At 42.7% G+C, this 20,504-nt stretch overlaps 1 protein-coding gene across 1 annotated transcript in view; it reads left to right on the plus strand.

Annotated features, from left to right (window-relative positions):
• Window positions 1–17,480, plus strand: part of LOC122900093 (serine/threonine-protein kinase TNNI3K) — a 349,591-nt gene extending 332,111 nt beyond the window's left edge. Inside the window, exons 26-27 of the mRNA XM_044238472.1 lie at window positions 13,488–13,567; window positions 16,955–17,480. Coding sequence (XP_044094407.1) covers window positions 13,488–13,567; window positions 16,955–17,031 — 157 coding nt within the window. The 3' untranslated portion in view covers window positions 17,032–17,480. The remainder of the gene's footprint in view (window positions 1–13,487; window positions 13,568–16,954) is intronic.
• Window positions 17,481–20,504: the final 3,024 nt, after the last annotated feature.

The following is a 20,504-nucleotide window of genomic DNA, read 5'->3' on the forward strand; positions in this document are numbered from 1 at the left end:
CACCCTAGCAACATAATACCATTTTGTTATTCAGGGTCTGACAGCAAAGAATACACAGAGGAGGCAGGGAAACCTTTGGTGTTATATGATGAGGCAAAGGTCCCAGAGGTTTAGTATACATTCACTTAAAACAAAAATCAAAAAAAAAAAAAAAATTTGCTTGTAATTTTGTAACCTCCTTAGGGTGTTTCAAATGGTTTGTGAAGATCAATGTTCTACATGTTCAAAGAGTTAAGGGAGTTTTCAAATCTTTCCATTCAGACTGGCCTGTCATAAAGAACAAAGGAACATGGAATTTCTTGCAGGGATCTGAATCCATAGAACAGAGCCTGGAGATGTTCAATCAACAGAGATGGCCTTTGAACTTTTCTCAATCCAAAAGGGGAAACGAATATGTACTGCTCTGTAGGCACCTCTCTACTTGCCACTTTTATCTTCCGTCAATAAAATTGGTTTTGTAATTTCTACTTATGTAGCCACCCAGGGGCCATTATTATAAAATAGTGGTTAAAAGCTTGGGCTCCGACGGGCCCGAGTTCAAATTCAAGTTCGACTACTTATAAGCTGTGTGACCTGAGGCAAGTTAGTTGAGCTCTCCAAGTCTCACGCGTCTTACCTACAGGATGAAAATAAGAATATCCCCTCCTTCATAATGTTGCAGTGAGCGTTAAATGAGAATGGGATTTGTACAAATCTGATATATGGTAAACATGGAATGAATGTATACTCTATTTCTTTTCTGTTTTGCCATTAGCACATCTATTTCCATCTTGATTATTCCTCTTCTAAGAGGAACTACTAAAATGAAAGATGAGCCGAGATCCTACCTCATTGGGATCGCACGGTTTGGCCCAAAGGTGGAAGACGGCTTAGAGAAGCATCACATACAGGGTTGATGTGTTGCTCCGATGGATGCATTGATAAACTATGCCCCACGGACCAAATCTAACTCTCTGCCTGTTTTTGTAAAGTTTTGCTGAACATAGCCACACTCATTTGTTTACATATTGTCTATATCTGCTTTTGTTCTGCAATAGCAGAGTTGAACAGTTGCAACAGAGACCCTATGATCTGCAAATTCTGAAATATTTACTATCTTCCCCTTTACAGGAAAATGTATCTGACCCTTGTTCTAGCAACTTAAAAAATCCAAATTTTTTTCAAGTCACGTAGCTCTGAAACTGAATACATTGGAAACGTATCTTTCCAATGGAAAAATAATAAGGCTACCTTCAAGAAGTCAGCTCGTTTACTTACCCTGGTCAATCCCAGAGGACACAAAGATTCATAAAGCAGTATCCCCAGTCCACTTGCTGGTCAGATGAATATGCACTGTGAGGCAGGTTCTGCCGATGGCGAGAGCCAGTGCCTCGAGCAAGCACTGAGGCCACTGTGGTTCCTGCCTCTTTTCCATATGGCCCTCACCTCTATCCCAGAAGCCAGAAGTTTGAAGAGAGACTCTCCATGGTGTTTCGTTTCATTTGCGTATCCGTAAGACTACCGAAAACCACTGAATGTATGAGGATACCCTAACAAAGAATCACTCACAGATTTCTCTGGCAAAGACATGGAGGGTGGAATAGGCTGGACAAGAAAGAGGAGTAAGGAGCCTTCTGCAGAGGTCACTGTTCCAATGCATGTAACAGGGGGATGCGGCTCATCTTGGGCAGTGCTTGAAGAAATGGCAGGAGCTGATAAAAATAAGCTCGAGTATAATTACAGGGGAGGAATCACCATTCATTCATTTAATACATATTTATTGGATACCTAGTTCATGACAATTAGTTTAAGGCACTGGGGATCGAGACACAGTAGTACATGAGACAAACCAGTCCCTGTGGTCATGAAACTTGTCCTCCAGCTGGAAGAGGCAGGCCATCTTAATTTGGGCTCCTCCAAAAAAAAGACCATGAGACAAGGATTTGCGTGAATTCCCCGCCCCCCCCCGCACCCCCCACCTGAGATGTGATCTGAAGCACAGTGAAGGAAAGAAAAGTAAATAAGGGGGTACGTTAATGAGAAAGTCACTGCCATGAGCAACTAAGGCTTCATTTCATGTTGTGTCCTCTGAGGGTATAGGCCATGGCTCAGAATTTTCCCAACAAAGAGCAAGGATGATGGAGGATTTATCCACCAACTCTTGTTCCTCCCTGGTGGAGGCTCATTAAGGTGGGCAGGAAGGAGAATTAGCTATGCATCCCCACTTTTAAGGACAGACACAGGAAACCATAGGCAGGTATAGAAAATTCTAAAGGTGACTACCCAAATAGGTCAAGGCAGAGTACTACATCTGGCTACACAGGTGACAAACAATGAACAAATACTCAAGAAAATGAGATGGTGGTAAGTACTATGCAGGCAGTTAGAACAGGTTAATAAGATACAGAGTCAGAGTGACTGGAAGGCTAGTTTAGATGGGCTGGTTAGAATGATGAAAACAAGGAAGGGTCTGGGGAGCAGCATGCAGCAGGGGGAAAAAGCAACTGCAGAGTTCATCAGACAGGAAAAAGAGGAGAAATCGAAGTCCTCTGTTGTAGATACAGCACAGGAGGCAGGCGGGCGTGTTACGGAGTGAAGTCCACCGAGGGCTGACGCCAAACCACGAAGGCTTCATCAGCCAGAACAGGGCATGAGAATGTTGTTCTGCATGTGTTGGGTAGTCCCTGAGGGATTTTGAATAGGAACATGACATAATCTGATGAATATGTTTAAAAGTTCATCCTGGTTACTCCTCTTCCCTTCCCCTTTCTTACAAAAGCCATTAGATAGGGCTGAGCAAGGTTGACGTCTTCATGAGATGTGGAACAGGATGTCTGAATCCAAGTAGGGTACAGAGAATATCTATGTGGGTGATGACAGGGGTGGGTGACAGCTGCCTGGCCTGAGGTGTCAGAGCTAGAGCGGGAGGAAGGAAGGTTTTCCACGAGGGTTTTGGTCTACCCAGCCAAGACAATAGAGCCCAGGTATTGTGAGGAAGGCATCCCTAGGGGGAGAAACCTGATACGGGAGGTCAGAATCTGATAGGAAGGAGGACATCCGTGAGACGTGTCAGTGAAGCAGTGACCCCACGTGAAGTGTCAGATCCCATACACAATGGGAAGAATGTCCGTGCAGGAGGTGATGACCGCAGTGGTTCTGTGCAGACTGAGAAGGGTGTCAGTTACAAGAAGGGGCCTGGTGTGGGGGAGCTGGAGATGAGCGTGGTGAAGGGGGTAAGAGTGTAAGGAGGGCATCACACGGGGCACAGCTCTGTGCTGAGTACTGGAGCCCAAGGTAAGAGAGGAAGCTCCAGCTTGGGGCAGACCTGGGGGAAATAGCCCAGAGGGGGGTGTCAGAACCCAAGATGGGAAGGGAAGCAGCCACACGGAAGCAACAGTGGAACCCATGTGGGGTAAAGGAAGATGTCCAGATATGTGTTGAGGGGTGGGGGTATGACAGCACCCAGAGATTTGTACATTTGGGAGCAATGATCAAACAAGTAAATATATTAATGATAATGGGGACCAGGTTTCTCACTGTCTGAACGGACACTGTAATGTTAGATTGGATTGGAGAGAAAGGTGTGAATGTATGATTTGAGGGTGGCGGGAGAGGTCTCAATGTATTTACCCAAGGATGTATATACACGCATGTTCTTCACCTCTACCTGCTCAGTGAGAGGGTCTGGGAGCAGCAACACTTCAACAAGGAACACACCAAGCACCCAGATCTTGATTTCTAAATACTGTTCTCCACAAAAAGGGAAAAGGGTACTTCGGAAAAACGACAGATTTCAAGGCTGGGACAAGGAAGGCACAAAGTAAGCCCGGAACGTCTGGTGCCAGAAAGTAAAACGATACTCAAAGATGAGTCTATATCAAAGGACAGCTTTAAGAGGCTCCTGCTTGCCAACTATAAGATAATTTAAGCAGCAAAATAATGACAGTAACATTATAATCCATTGAATAAAATAGTAACTTTAAATCCATACTGATATAAACAAGTGAAGATATTGAAATTTGGTTGAGATATGGAATATTTATATAGTCTCAAAGTAACTCCCCACAAAATACTTATTAATTACGAAAAGAGTCATTTTGTAATAGTGGGTTCTCTCAGACACCACCTTAACCAAGTAATGAAAATTAAGAACACAATAATGGGTCGGGGCACCTGGGTGGCTCAGTGGGTTAAGCCGCTGCCTTCGGCTCAGGTCATGATCTCAGGGTCCTGGGATCGAGTCCCGCATCGGGCTCTCTGCTCAGCAGGGAGCCTGCTTCCCTATCTCTCTCTCTCTCTGGCTGCCTCTCCATCTACTTGTGATTTCTCTATGTAAAATTAATAAATAAAATCTTTAAAAAAAAAAAAGAACACAATAATGGGTCAAATGACAATGTGACAGGTTACAATGAAGAGAACACAGCATCATTTTTGTGATGCTTCTCACCAAAAATGCATAATTTTAATTTAATCATTAGTAAGCCTCAGACAAACCAAACTCAAGGATATTCTGCAAAATAACTGGCTTGTTCAAAAATATTCAGGGTCATGAAACTCAAAGACTGAGAAACTGTCTCCAGTTGAAAGAAATCAAAGAAACAGAACAACTAAATGCAGTGTGTGACTCTGAATCTGATCCTTTTGCTGGAAGGAACATTATTGAGACAATGCACAAGTCTTGAATGGCATCTGAGAGTAGATGAAATCAGAAGATTAGGTTAGGCTATATAGAAGAATGTCTTTATTTTAGAAGCATACTAAGGTGTTTGGGAAATGATAGGCATCAGATTGGCAACTTACTCTCAAAATCTGGGTGGCTCAGTTGGTTAAGCGGCTGCCTTCGGCTCAGGTCATGATCCCAGCGTCCTGGGATCGAGTCCCACATTGGGCTCCTTGCTCAGCAGGGAGCCTGCTTCTCCCTCTGACTCTGCCTGCCTCTCTGTCTGCCTGTGCTCACTCTCACTCTCTCTCTCTCTGATGAATAAATAAAATCTTTAAAAAAAAAAAAAAAAAAGTTCAGGATTTTTTTTTTTTAAAGTACCACTGTTGCAACCTTCCTTCATTTTGAGATTGTTTCAAAATGAAATATTCACTTTAGCCATTTGATTTCCTCGGTCTTTGCAAATGCCCCAACCTATACCTATCCCAGAAGTCCCCTCCCCTCGAGAACCCTTGCTTGTCCTGCATTTCCTCTGTGAAGGGAGGGTACCCTGTGCAGGATGTACTGTGTCCCCGGGCACTGAAGTTTACCTGTATATGTCTATATTTCTGTTTACCCCAAAGGGTAGAGTCCATGTCCATCACACTCATATCTGCGTTCTTAGCACTCAGCACAGCACCTGGCATTGGGCTTGATAATTAACCACGGAGAGAAGGAGAGAGACAAAGTAATAGGTATAAAATTGGAATCTTGGGGCGCCTGGGTGGCTCAGTGGGTTAAAGCCTCTGCCTTTGGCTCAGGGCATGATCCCAGGGTCCTGGGATCGAGCCCTGCCATTGGGCTCTCTGCTCAGTGGGGAGCCTGCTTCCATCTATTTCTCTCTGCCCGCCTCTCTGCCTTCTTGTCATCTCTGTCAAATAAATAAATAAAATCTTTAAAATAAAATAAAATAAAATTGGAATCTTTTCTAGAGCTAACTGAGTTAAGAAAAGCAGGTTGTTTATGTGCTGCCTGGTCTGTGTTGGAATTACAGCTGTGTGATCCTGAACCAGACTTAGACTCCTTTCCCACACATGTAAAATGGGTTGTAAGATGGAGCAAATGCAGTAAGATTCGCAAGGCATCTAGCAGAGTCCTTGACACTTAGCAGGTAGGCAACAAATTTTTGTTTCCCGTTTCTCCTTAAAAATAGGAATAAAGGGTGCCTGGGTGGCTCAGTGGGTTAAGCTGCTGCCTTTGGCTCAGGTCATGATCTCAGGGTCCTGGGATCGAGTCCTGCATCAGGCTCCGAGCAGAGAGCCTTCTTCCTCCTCTCTCTCTCTGCCTGCCTCTCTGCCTACTTGTGATCTCTCTCTGTCAAATAAATAAAATCTTTAAAAAAAAAAAAAGGAATAAAAATTATCAAAGAAGACTAGAAGTATAGAATTTCAGGTTATCTCTTGACTTCACAATAGCCCTGATATATGAACTTGGATAAGTCATTTCACTTCACAAAGCTTCGACTTCCTTCTTGGTAAAATGGGAGGTGGGAAAATGGAAGAGCGAGAGGTGAGCTTTATGACCATCATGCTCCCAAGATCTTCTAGTTCTAAAATTTCAAGTACTTTCCCTCTTTTTGGATAATAGTAAGTACAGAAGGTGAAGGGTAAGTGAGTTTTTACTGTATTTAAAGGGTGGTCCTTAGTTGTAGCAGTTAAGGCATGCGAAGTGCCCCTCCTACTGGATTACACAGTTCCTCGTTTATACCTGCTAAAAATATAGGTAAACTGAGAGGCTGTGATATTGTTAGGTACTGTTGAGCACATTAAAAATTTATGAGCCATCAAGGAACTAGCACACAGTTTCAATTTTTGCTGCATTTTCCCTTATTCATAATTCTTTCCCTAATTGCTTTTTCCCTTAAAAATGGGGGAGCCGAGACCTTGGATATTTGCCTAATGGCTCAAACAGAGCCATGACCCATTGCCAAGTCTTTCAGGCCTTTTATAGCCTGGGGACATTTGCCACTGAAAGAAAGCTGATGGGTTTGATTTTCCTGAAAGAGATATTTTGCACTGACCTCTGGCCCCATTAAATACTTTGGCCATTGCCCATTCACTGTAATGGGAGCAATAAATTTGTTTTAATTTAGGACGTTATCAAGTAGGGAATATTGACAAAGACAAAATAACATTCTGAAAACAGCCAGGATGAAATCATGAATAAATAAATATTTTGAACTTAGCTGATAAATTAACAAATGCTTATTCATAAGAGTCTGACTGGACTATTTCAAAGTTAGGCCAAAGGTGATCCCATTTCTAACAGAAATGTCGTCTTTCTCTTTCGACCAGTGAAAAGGTGGGCTACATAGACATTGCAAGGCATAGAAAGGCATTTATCCATTGTGACAGATCTGTTTTAAATAGATCTATTTGTTTTCAGCTAAATGCCAAAAGGAACAGCCAGATGACTCTAGCAGCCTTTTCTATGGCAAAGCATTTATTTTCCTTGTGTAAACACCTTTATTAGGGATCGCAGCAGGCTGTTTCTCTACCTTTTCTTTCCATTAGTCCCTTAGATTAGCATCAAAGAATTGAAATTCTTGTTAGATGTTACCTGTACGTGTTTCATTTTGAGTGAAAGAAATGACTTTTAACTTGGGTACATTCCTCTTGAGGAAGGGGATAAAGGTGCATATGCCATCGATCCCCTCACTAATATTCTTTCATAAGTAACATGATTATGACAGATGGCCAAAAAAAAAAAAAAAAAAAAAGTCCTAACAAACCACAAAGCATATTTGCAAAGCTGTGAGGTCTTAAATGGTGTTGGCTTTGCAAAGTCCAAATGACTAAATCTTCTAGGTTACCAGTAGCCTGAGGGCATCTTTAGCTGCATAAAAACTAATTGGACCAACTTGAATGGAAGAAAATTGTGCCTGAAGTCTTTAATCACACTAGTAACCTAATGGTTTCCTGTTCGACATAGCCAGGGCAGTGTTCAGGAAGATGAATCCATGCATGCGGCTTAGAAAACCTTGCACAAGATCAGACAGTTGTGGGGAGGCAGAAGCATCTCCTTAGCAAGTTTATTGTGTGTGTCTCAAGTTTTGGCACAGGGACAGGTAAGCCATTGTTGGAGAGGGGAAAGTAAAAAATGTTTTAAAAGATCTAACTAGGGGCGCCTGGGTGGCTCAGTGGGTTAAGCCGCTGCCTTCGGCTCAGGTCATGATCTCAGGGTCCTGGGATCGAGTCCCACATCGGGCTCTCTGCTCAGCAGGGAGCCTGCTTCCTCCTCTCTCTCCGCCTGCCTCTCTGCCTACTTGTGACTTCTCTCTGTCAAATAAATAAATAAAATCTTTAAAAATAAAAAATAAAAAAAAATAAAAGATTTAACTAAGCAGGACACGAGAAAGCTGATGCTTTCTTGCATCATAGGTTTCCTATGATGATGAAAGGTATTTCTCTATGAGGAATAAAGATGTCATGTTCATCTTTGTATGCCAAGAATCCAAAACTCTGTAACCCATGATGAATTCGGGGAGCTCGCCAAATGCTAACAGACCAACAGCTTGACATGGGCTGCTATTAAATGTAGCATGCTTAACAAGAAAGAGCATGGGCTGGAAGTCTGAAGACCTTTTGTTCAAGTTCTGGTTCTACCTCTTGCTAGCTCTGTGAGTCACTGCAGGTTGTTGAAACTTGGAGCCTGGTATAGGATGAAGGTAAAGTTAATGCCTTCCCAGATACCTCATGGGGAGGTGATAAAAATGCTCTAAGCTAATCAGTATAAAAGTATGTGCCAACCACAAAGCCCTCTACAAACCTAGGAAATCATTATTCTGTCATCATGGTAGAACTTACTGTTCCGTGTCTCTTTGTTCTTATTTAGTTGTTTCAATTTGCTTTCAAGCCATGTGGACTCTATTCATTTGCTATAATTCACCAAATCAAAGTCCCCGGCTCTGCAAAAACCACACTTGGAAGAATGTCATAAAGATGGTTTCCTTTGGACTGGGTGCCCACCTGATGTCTCCTTTGGAATGTAATTCAGTCAGAGGCAGTCATGGCACTAGCAGATATTCTGAGAATTCATGAAATCCCACAGCCAAAACCATGATCCATTGCTCCAATACCAAAAGCATTTGGCAGACTGTAGTTTGGAAGCCACAGTCTTGGCTGCTTTTGAGGCTCTGAATGGGGCCGGTTGAACTCGCTGCGGTCCTGCCCACTCGCACCACTCTAAAGAGAAGGCACCCGAGTTCCCTGGATCTCTTTAGACCGTCTTTTTCTTACTTCCTCACAGGCTTTGCTTCACAATATACCTTCCTGGAGTAAGAGATGACAGAGTGATTTGGAGTTTTTCTCCACCTCTCAGGCACTACAATATGAAGAGTCTACAGATTTATCTTCTATAAAAACTTCTGTGAAGCAGCTCAGGGGTGTTTAGCACCAGCCTTATACAACCTGTCATTCAAATCCTTAATGAAGGGTTTATGTGAAAGCGATTTCTCCACACTTTCCATTTGCTTCATCTTAGATGGCAGTGTGGTTCTTCCTTTGAACTAGACCACGAAAAGAGCTGGTTCCTTCCGGCAAATATCAGGGTTCAGTGACTATTTGAAATGAAATGTCTATAGACAAAACGCTGCAAACACCACCTCGAGTAGGAGCAGTAATGAGTAGCTAGGTATGCCTCAGCACGTGTGTGGAAATCGGCCATTTGGTCCTGGCCAAATGGCAGACACTTCAGATAAGGAAGATAAAAATCTTCTGCCTAAGTGGGAAATGCAATCTCATCTGCCTTTCCAACATATGAAAACCAGTTTCACAAAGTCTGCATGGCTCATGACCTTCCAAAGAACCATGGAACATAAGAAATGGAGGGACCAGGAATTTGGATCCCTCTGTAGCCCCCACAACCATGAGGTACCTCGGCCATATCTCAAAAACTTCCAGAGATGTGACAGTGTCCCCTTCTAGAAAAACTCAATCTGTTTGGGGGCAGTTCTACCTTTAGGAAATGTGATATTGTCTTTTAACTCTTCCCAGTGTCTTGGGCTCAGCCTTTACCCTGAAGATGGAGAATGCCACCTACCTGAAGTCTGTGTCAGTTCTTCACTTATTCAACCAGGGACAAGTCAATCTAACCACTTGTCATTTGGCACCGATCTCCCCTTCTTACCTCCAAGCAATCAGGAGAAACTCTCTCCAGTATCTGCGGGAATCCAGATGTATGTTCTTGCGTATGGGTTCCCCTTTAAATTTATCCTCAACAAAAAGATAAAGCAAATCTAACACCGTGTCTTTTTTTTTCTTTCTTCTTACTAAGCCCATGGTAGCTTCTAGTAATCAGTGCTTTTTTTTTTTAAGTGTACAGAAAAACTCTGTTTTAATATTCTTTTCTGGATTTTAGCCTAGAATGTACGTTAATCCACTAGTTTAGTTTATAGACTCTGCCTTCCTCCCGCTCTGAAGAATTGAAGCTATATTTGGATATATTCTATCATCTAGCACTTTCCTCACTTTTCATAGCTCTTCTGTAATCTTATATATATACTGATTGACTTGGGTTTGGATAATACTTTTTGCTTAATGTGTTGGTCATGAACATCATTATCTCTGCATTCCTTTCAGCCAACATAGCCTCCTAGTTTAGAATGTTCTTGTCTTTGCTCATGGTGTGTAAGTCCATTCTCAGACCACGTGACTGACTATAAACATGCTAGCTTGTGCTGACAAACCACGGTCTGGCATGCACATACAAAAATGCAGATCACACATTTTGGGGTTGAGTATGAATTGGCCTATTTAGTTAACCATCTACTAGGTAGTCTATACACACAAAGCTTGGATTGAAAAGCAGGAAATATTTTTTGAATTTTAGTTCTGCTCTTCATTTTAGATAAATTATTCATCCTCTGGTGTGCCTTTGTAAGAGACAATGGCTAATGATTGTGTTTATCTTTACATATACATCACAGAGCTAATTTGAACTATTTAGCCTAAAACGACTGAAACCTTTTTTAGTACTTAAATAAGAAATGTCGATATAATGGGGTTGTGTGCAAAACTAACATAAAGATTCTGTTATTCTCTTTAAAGGAGAAAACATCACTACATTCCCATTAAACATATGCATGAAATTACCCATATAATATTCTATATCATTCATATATATGCCTATATATGACATACAGCATCCTTTTAGCATAAAGAAGGCTACCTAGTTGACTAGTAATATTGAAACACTGCAAAACTGAGTGTTTTTCTTACCTGCCATTAGTTCACACTTACTTTCCTGGGACAGCGACATCACTGGACACGTCAATTTTCACTGACCACAACTTCAGCAAACACAGGTCCTGCTAGTGTGTCCCTTATACTCTGGGCTTCTGTGAAACTCCTGCTGAAGTCTGGGTGCACATGGGTTGAGGACAACTAGTTCCATTGATCAGGGTCTGGTTTCTCCTGCTTTGTTTGACCTGGGCGTGCCTGGCCTCCATCTGTCTGTCATCCTAGAACAGTGTCCAGAGCCAGCCCATGTGGTATTTCTTGGTCAGGAAGGTTAAGTCCCCTGGCATGAATTGCATTCAGCAACTGAATAAATAAGACAGCTTGGGGATGGGTTTTTATTCCTAGGAAACCAGATAGCCTTTTTGATGATAAAATATTTATTCCCCATTATCTTGTTGTTGCCAAGACTACTATGGACAGTACCTTTCTTAAAAGGAGCTAGATTGCTAAATAGGCTTTAGTAGTAAATTTTAGGGTATCAGCAGGTCTGTTTTATTTTGAAAAATATCTCATATGACATTTGATTGCCCAGAACTGAGTGTAGTTTGCCACTTAATGTTGATTCAGCTAATACCATGTCCCACTTTAAGTCAATACTTTTTCTTCTTTTTAATCATTGTCTTCCCCTAAAAAAGAACTTCACTTTATCTCTTAAGAAAGTGAGGCCAAACATGTCGTCATTTTAAGGCAAAGTAAATTAAACAGAGTGCATTTATATTAGAGTTTAGAAAAATCTAACTTCTTCAAACAAACATTTTGTTAATAACTTTATTTTATACACTTTAATTATTTTAATTATTTACAAAGTACCAGCTAAGCACTGTGGGAGAGCCAACGATGTCAGGCAGGACCTCTGACCTCCAGGAATATTCTGTTCAGTGGGGTTCACTAGCATACAAATACAGATGGTGCTACACCAAGGCAGATTCTGATAAGCACTGTGGCATAAATAGAAGTACTAGAGGGTATGAAATCCTGGATGGGATTTCCAAGAAGACTGAGGAAATGTTGCCTTCGAGTTGGACCTTTCTAAATACTAAAAGTAGGTAACATGTATTGTTTCTTAAATTCTAGCACTTTTCAAAGTATTTTAAACTTATTATTTCTTTAGTTCTCATGATTAACCTTATAAGTCAAGTTTTGTTATGATTCCCATCTTATGGTTGTATAAACTGACGTGAACATAAGAGACACCACAGGTATATAATTCACTGACAGGTATGATTCACTGTGAGGGTGAAGGTTTCCTTGGCTTCAGGTTTTGAGTCTGAAGAGCTAAAAAGGAAGCAACCCCATTAACCAGTATGATAAAAGAGCAGAAGTTGGAGGAAGAGAAGGACTAATTAGGGCCAGGAACCAGGAAGAAATTCCTATTTGAATAGTAGATAAGCATGCAGGCTTTGGAATCTAAAAGCCTTGGGTTCCACCCTTAGATGAGCCAATTACCAAACCTGAGTGACAAGTTACTTAATGGCTCCAGCCTCAGTTTTCTCACCTGTAAAATGGCAGAAATGATTTGATAGTGATAAGAATCAAGTGAGATGAGAGAGGTAAATGCTTACTACAAGGAATCATGAAATAAATATTATCATCACTCTCTCTTATAGTTACCATTTTAACAACAGCAATATAATAATAACAATATCTCTTGCCATTGGTTTCTTGATATTGATTATTACTAAGATAATAATGTTCTGGTGATTGGTTCCTTTTGAGTAAGGCTTACAATGATATGAATTCAGGTTTTAGAATCAACACTCCTTTGTATTAAATTTAATCATCAAAACAAACTGAAATTATTTATGTATTTTTCCCATTTTACAGATGAATACACTGAGGCTGAGAATAGGTGGTATGCCCTTTGTAGCCTCCCTGGAAGAGGCAGGACTCACACCCAGATCTGACTTACTCTAAATAACTCTGAACTCTCTCCCAACTAGTCACTTGTAGCATTAAAAACACCTTTGGGAAAAAAAAATAAAACAAAACACCTTTGGAGGGGCACCTGTGTGACTCACTGAGTTAAGCCTCTGCCTTAGGCTCAGGTCACGGTCTCAGGGTCTTGGGATCAAGCCCTGCATCAGGCTCTGTGCTCAGCAGGGAGCCTGCTTCTCCCCCCCTCTCTCCTTGCCTCTGCCTACTTGTGATCTCTCTCTCTCTCAAATAAATAAAATCTTTAAGACAAAACAAAACAAACCTTTGGGGGTGCCTGGGCATATAGCAAACCCCAAAGGTGCCTGGGTGGCTCAGTGAGTTAAGTCTCTGCCTTCGGCTCAGGTCATAATCTCAGGGTCCTGGAATCGAGTCCCACATTGGGCTCTCTGCTCAGCAGGGAGCCTGCTTCCCCCTCTGTCTCTGCCTGCCTCTCTGCCTACTTGTGATCTCTCTCTCTGTCAAATAAATAAATAAAATCTTAAAAACAACAACAACAACAAAAAACCTTTGTATCATTTTGTCAGTTTTCTGGGATCTATGCTGAGTGAATAAATTGTGTTTTATAAAAATGTTATTAGCAAACCATCACCATGGTTTTCATAGTATGAAAACACATGTCTCTTGGAATTTTCTAGTGCTGGACAGTGTTCCTCTCAAGGTCTGTCTTTGGAGGAGATGAAGAGAGGTCTCCAGTTCTCCCCCGTTGACAAATATGGTAAGCCTATAGATTATTCAGATCGATTAAGGGACCTGCCCCTGAGAAGGTGATAACAAGATAAAGATTTTGATAACAAGAAAAGATTTTGTTTTATATAATAATAAGAAATGACAGATGATTTACAGATACTATATTGCAAAAGTACAAACTTTGATCTTGTCTTATATAACTCTGCATTCATCTTTGAGTTTAGTGATGTGTGTGCATTAAGTGTGTATTTGTATATGTATATCAGTATGAGTCCACGTGGAAGAAGATAAAACTCTCCTCATGAAAACAGTCGCCGGCGTCTTGTGATATTCCAAAACTTAGCTGCCACCTTACTGAGCTCCCTGCCTCTAAGCCCCACATGGCTGGTAGGTCTGGAGGAGAAAAACAAGACAGGAGTCTCCACAATCCCATCATATGCTGGGAGCTCTGCCCGTTTAGAAAGTACCCAAGGGTAAAAGGTAAACCCAGCCATCTCCTCCAAATCTAGAGAGGAGGTGAAGTTATCATTGATGGTATCCATTTTGCACAGGATTACTTTAGAAGGAATTAATACTTTAGAAGGAATTAACTCTTTGAAATAGTTAACGCAGCTCTCTGCAGCCCCTGGAAGCCAGAGGATGGGTAATCGCCCTCCTCACCAGCTGCCATATTAATGTGCGAGGCCTGTAATGTCCTTTTTCCAACCTCTAAGCCTGAGAGGCTCTATATTTAATTGGAATTTTAGCACAATGGGCTCATTTATTCATGGGAACTTTCCTTGACAATATGGAGGACTGAAAAAAATGTACGTCAGTTAAAGAGATCAGTTTTATTACAAGAACTGGGTTTGGGGAAGAATAAATTGGATGATGTGTTCCCGGTTCTCTGATTCAGATGGCCATAGACCCAGGAAGCCCTCAGCTTTGGGATCCTCACCAATGCACCTTGTTTGCTGAGTATTATTACCTAAGGCATAAGAAAGCCTTTACAAAATGAAGGGAAAAAAAAAATTGTTCTGGATAGATGCAGACAAACTACTTGGGAACATTAAAGAGAGGAAACTTTGTGCTCTGACTCCCGGGACGTGTCCAGAATGTAGCCGAGTGCTTTTATCGTCAGCTTTACAACATAATTGGCCAGTCTAGTAACAGGGGAAAATGTGCTCTAAGTGTCACATCATCACATTTTTCATAGAGATAATATCGTTTTTTCAAACCTTCACAGATCTGACCACACAACCACAAAATATAGGGCACCCTTTGAAATGCGTGCTTTGACCAGAAGTCTTCCCTTTCATGGTGGAGGAAACATTTCAAGACGAAGCATTTCATTAACGATCTGTTTCTTAAAGGAGTAAGACGTTGAGCAGAATTCCTCAAGATGGAGAAGACAGAAGAGATGCAGAAATGCAGAAGCCGGGTTTTCCCCCGCATGTGTGTACCGGCGTGGAAGAAAACATTAGGGTATTTGGATGGAGCAAGAGCCCCAACAAAGGAGACAGATTTACTGTCTCCCCCTAGGAACATCCTGCTGTACAAGAAAGAACCTTTAATTGCCCCCCATTTTCATCGCATAAGCTAGTTGCGGTAAAACAGCTACTTCAGGAACTGTTTTTTTCTCTCTGCCCCCAAAGAGCAGGGCTAGAGAATGAAGATAAGATTACACACAGAGCAATTCTCTCTGTACTTGAGGCTTTTCACCCTCAAGCAACAATACGTGCAGACGTGGTTCAGTCTTTTCCTATAGCCTGCGGTCAAATTTCACTCGGGTCCCTCTTCGGCGGAACAGCCCCCCAAGTACCTGTCATCCAACTCTGGCAATGACGCATCCATAAAAAAGTCAGCACCCACGCCCCGCTGACTCCGCCACCCATCCCGGAAAGAGCCGCCCCACACTGAGGAACAAGCACCCCCAGTGAGATTTCCCCTGCAAGGGGAAGGGGCGTGCCATAGCCTCACACGCAGGTAACACCGCATATGGCACAGGAGAAAGCTGATGATAAAAGGATCACGAGTTTATCAAAACGTCTATCTGTGCCTGGAATGAAGGTGCAGTTTCAGGCTGGACAAGAGGAAATATTTTGCTTTAGGATGGAGATTTTATGTAAGTCCACCCAAAATCAGGATTCAGTGATGTGTATCCTGACCCTGCCTCCTCTCTTCTCAGCTCCCCCACCACACACATACACACACACACAAACACACACACACACACACTCACACACACACCCTCCTCCTCCTCTCTGACCCGGGCCAGCCCCCCCACTGGAGGGAGCTAGAGGAGGACACGTCAGCTGCAGCCCCCTGCATGTCCGTTCGGGAGAGTGTGTGTGCTGCCTAACAGATTAGCCAGAGCGCCTTGCTATGAAAATAAATAAACCTATCCAACTGCATATTTGCTAGATGCCTTGACAAAAATGTAGATGGCTGAGTCGGTTCTGAAAACTCAGCTATCAAAGGGGAGCAGAAGCAGCATTAGCTGTTGACAAATGTGCCCGTTTTCACAGAAGCAATGAACGAGCGGCTTCCTTACTTGCCGTGGAAAAGGAACGGCTTCCCGACATAAGTCCTGTGTCCTCTCCGGGCAGCGGCCTGGTCCAAGTCCTGTGTCCTCTCCGGGCTGCGGCCTGGTCCAAGTCCTGTGTCCTCTCCGGGCAGCGGCCTGGTCCAAGTCCTGTGTCCTCTCCGGGCAGCGGCCTGGTCCTGAGCCACAGGTTGCGTTCTCTGGACACAGCAGGGGCCCGCACTTCAATGAGCATCAAATACCACTGGTATTTGGGCCTACACTTTGAGGTCCACTTAAAAACCAGGCACTCAGGAAGGAAAAACAAAATCAAACCTAACCAAAGGCAACCTGCTGTAGAGAGTGGCTCTTTCCTTCTGCCCTGTACTTAGCTCTACCTTCTTTTTATCACCGCCATTTGCCCAACACTCACGGTGTCACATACTGTAGGGAGGGTCTCGTCTATGCTACCAACCTTATGAATTAATGTCCTATTTACAAATGAAGACACTGAGGCCTACAAAGGTTAAGTGGACAAAAACCACAGAACCCGTAAGTCATGGAGCCAGGGTTCAAAGCCAGATTTGCCTGACACAGAAGCCCAGGCTTCCAGCCGTAGCAATACGCCACCTTCTTGAACTGACCCCCTTCTTGACTCCAGACGTGGCCAGCTTGGGTCCCCATCACACACCCCTCTTTTGGGTTCCCCTGGTCTCAGCTCTCTGTTTGCATTTTAAATTTTGCCTTTGTTTTACAACTGCTTGCCACCAACTCCTGCCCAGACCCTGAGCCCAGGAGCCGGGAGAAGCTGCCTGGCAGCTGTGTGGTGCACTGGGTGAGGCTGGTTAGGGAAAAAATGGCAAGACGGGCCACAAGCCGGTAAGTAACAGCTGAACTTCTATTCCGTTGCAGGCTACGTGTCTGATCCCATGAGCCCGATGCATTTTCATTCTTGCCCGAATAGTGGCAGCTTTGAGGACAGCGGCTGACAGCATTCCGCGGATACCTAAGGAGAGTTTTCCCCCAAACTGACAGCAACAGCTCCAACCGTGGCAGGCTTGCTTCCAATTATAATATTTTTACCCTCTAAGGTTTCCTTAAATTGGCTTGTTTATTCTGGTTCTATTTAATTCCCTACCACAAGTTGGGCTTTGGATTTGTGGCTAAGCAGTGAAATGCAAAAGAACCAAGACAGAATGTATCTAAAGAATTGGTTTGAATTTTGTAACTGAAAGAACAAATTTATATCGTTACTTAGAGATGGGGCCTAAGTCTGTGGTGGGCACTTAACAATTGTTATGTTTTCCTAGATGAATTATCTAGACTTGAGTTTGGGAACTGTGGGTTTGATTTTTTTAGAATATTGTTCATTTTCTTATGTTATTGTGTTACCGCTAGTGTTGCTCTGTGATTAAAGATTGTTGGCACACAAAATGGATTCAGAAGTGTATCTCATTCCAACAAGACATCTTCTGAGTATACCTCCTTTAAGACATATCGGTAATGACCTTCAGATCAAGATGCTTGCAAAACACTGCACTTAGTTATTTAGCCTCCTTTCTGTATCACAGCAAGTGCTCTGTGCTTTATTTGGGCATCTTGTTGCCCAAGGCATATCTTCCAAGGTATCGTAGATGCTCTTGGTATAGGTATGACACTACTCTACAAATACAAACCCGTTGTCCATACCGGAGTCTAGCACAGTGCATGGGAAGGATATCTGAGGTACCAGTGGCCTGCAAAAAATGAGACATCTGGGGGCACCTGGCTGGCTCCGTCCGTAAAGTCCATGACTCTTGATATCAGGATCAAGTGCACAGTGAGATGTTTAAGAGCTTCCTGGCCTCTACTCCCAGACACCAGTAACAGCTCCCTGAAAAAGCCACCAGACACTTCTAGATGTCCCCGGGGGTGGGGGGGGGCACAAAACTGCCCCAGATTGAGAACCACTGCTCAAAGCCATCAGAGGACAACTGGGGGCTTGAACAGCAACGGAAGGAATATACAGCCTGGCTTTGACTGTATTTAGGCAAATCTGCTTTCTTCTCCTGAGTATCGTGGGCTCATATACATATGGAACTAAATGGGAAAAGTGCTGACGGCTCCTTTCCTGTCTGTGGTGAGCTCCTCCCTCCTCCCCTCTCCTCCTACCGCTCAGAGATTATGTCTCTTGAGGGCAGTTTCTATCAGAACAGCAACCTCACCTCTAAAACCCTTCTGAGAGTTATCTTACGACCTGTGGTTGCAAAGTTGAAAGTCCTCTGACGGGCTTGGGGAAAGCCAAGTGCCAGTCCAGTAGGAGTTATAACCATGATACTTGCCCTTAGAGTTACTCCTTTTTAGCCTCCAACCTCTTCATTTCCCCACCAAATTATTCTGGCATCATAGGTGCTCTTTCCTGCCTAGCAAGTTGCCAAAGGTCTTTCTGATAAGCAGGAGCAAGGAGCCTCAAGTGGCCATCCAGGCATAAAGCCTTCTGGTAAGGGGCTGCCTAAAGACCACCCGTTTCTATGGTTCTTTCTCTAGTCCTCCATTCTGGCTGCTTTAGGCAATGAACCAGCACCTAGCTGGAGTTCTTCAGACCTTAATCCTTTCATGAGCTGAGCTGAAATACTGTAGACTGTTAAAAGAAATTTAAAATAAGTAAGTAAGTAAGTAAATAACCAGTTTTAACTAAAAGATTGACAGTAGGTGTAATGCTGATCGTATATATAATCAGGACAGCGCTGGGGGTAAACCAGGTGTCCTCCCAGATTCCCATGGAATGGAGGTCCTATCCAGAGAAAGGACAGTTTGTTTCTGAAATACCTCTTTTAGAAGGGGATTTTCTAGAACAAATGTGTGAAGCTCCCTTTCTTTGTTTCCTTTAATTAACCACCTCCTCTCTCTACAATGTATCTCTTTAGGTTACTGCTTCCCTCTGCCTCTTGTCTTGTCAAGGATCTGCAAATAATGAGACTAATGTGTCTTGATTCCTGAGAGGGGGAACCTTTTCACAGATGCCAGCCTGTAGCTCACAAACCCTCTTCATTATTGCACCTTTAATGGGACCCAAGGATCATCTTGAAGATTGTCTTGAGATCATGAGGTTGTGTGTGTGTGTCTATGTGTCTTTTCTCCTCGCTGAAAAATGTCTCACTAATTGCTTTCTTTTTCTGCTGATAAAAATGAACTTCTGTGATCATGTTTTCGCATGCTTAGCACATTAATTTTTTTCTATGTGCATGCGGCACTGAGCTCGCTTCGAAGATGTTCAATTAGCTATAATTGTAAGCCAAATTACAGCAGCACCAGGAGAGAGTTATTCCAACAGAGTGATTATTTGGGTTAAATTATTTCCAAAGCTGACATTTTGCTGGGACAGAGGGAAAAAATGGGTGCTGGAGGTAGGAAAAAAGTCTAGTGCTAGAGAATCCATCTGAAATGAAGGACCTGATTCCTTCCTCTCCCTCTCTTGTTCCTTGTCTTAATTTCCTTTCCTTCTTCCTTCCTCCCTTCTCCTTTCTTCCTTTCTTCCTTGTCTCCCTCAAACAATAACCACCGGCTTTGGCGTTACTCAGACTTTCTACAGTAATTTTGTGACCATGGGCAAGTCAACCTATCTGAGCTCCAGTTTATTATCTGTAAGGTGGTAATAATAACATTTCTCTTGAAGAGGTACTATAAGAATTACAAATAATGTAAAGTTGGGGGGGTGGGAGGTTGGGGTACCAGGTGGTGGGTATTATAGAGGGCACAGCTTGCATGGAGCACTGGGTATGGTGAAAAAATAATGAATACTGTTTTTCCGAAAATAAATAAATTGGAAAAAAAAATAATGTAAAGTTCATTGTATAGTTCCCGGCCCACAATAGCAGATACTGTACATGTTGTTGTTGTTTATTGTTACTGTTTTATCACCATGTAACCGAAGAGCTATATGAGGAGAGGAGGGCATGAGAAGAGTGGAGATTTTTTTCTCTAATGTGAAAATTGGCACCATTGTCCCTAAAACCCCACTTTTGTGAACAGTGAGCTTCTGAGCTTACACTTCTGAGGCAGTGTGAGCCACGATCCAGCGCAACCTTAGGACTGGCTCATGTCTTTTTATACCTGAAATCAGATCAGAAGAGAAATCAAATCCTTTAAATCGAATACAAGAGCCAAGAAGCATCCCCCAACAAGGGAGATGTTAAGTAGAAATAGCAAGAAAACCCACGTATTGAGCACCTATTATGTGGCAGGAAGAGCTTCAGAGGATTTAAAATGCAATTATTGTCGCTTAGTTCTCCAAACAACTCCAGAAAGGGAGAATTTTTTTCTTGCTTGCTCAAGTAGATAATGAATCCAAGCTAGTATAGAATGGAACCAGGCTTCAAAACTAGGTTTGCCTGGCACTAGTACTTATGATCTGTTCACCACACAGGACTGCCTCTATTGTGTGGAGGAAAAAGGAATAAAAATAGCCAGTGTTCACAATCCA

This window comes from Neovison vison, chromosome 2 (assembly GCF_020171115.1).
Source record: "Neovison vison isolate M4711 chromosome 2, ASM_NN_V1, whole genome shotgun sequence".
Lineage (NCBI taxonomy): Eukaryota > Metazoa > Chordata > Mammalia > Carnivora > Mustelidae > Neogale > Neogale vison.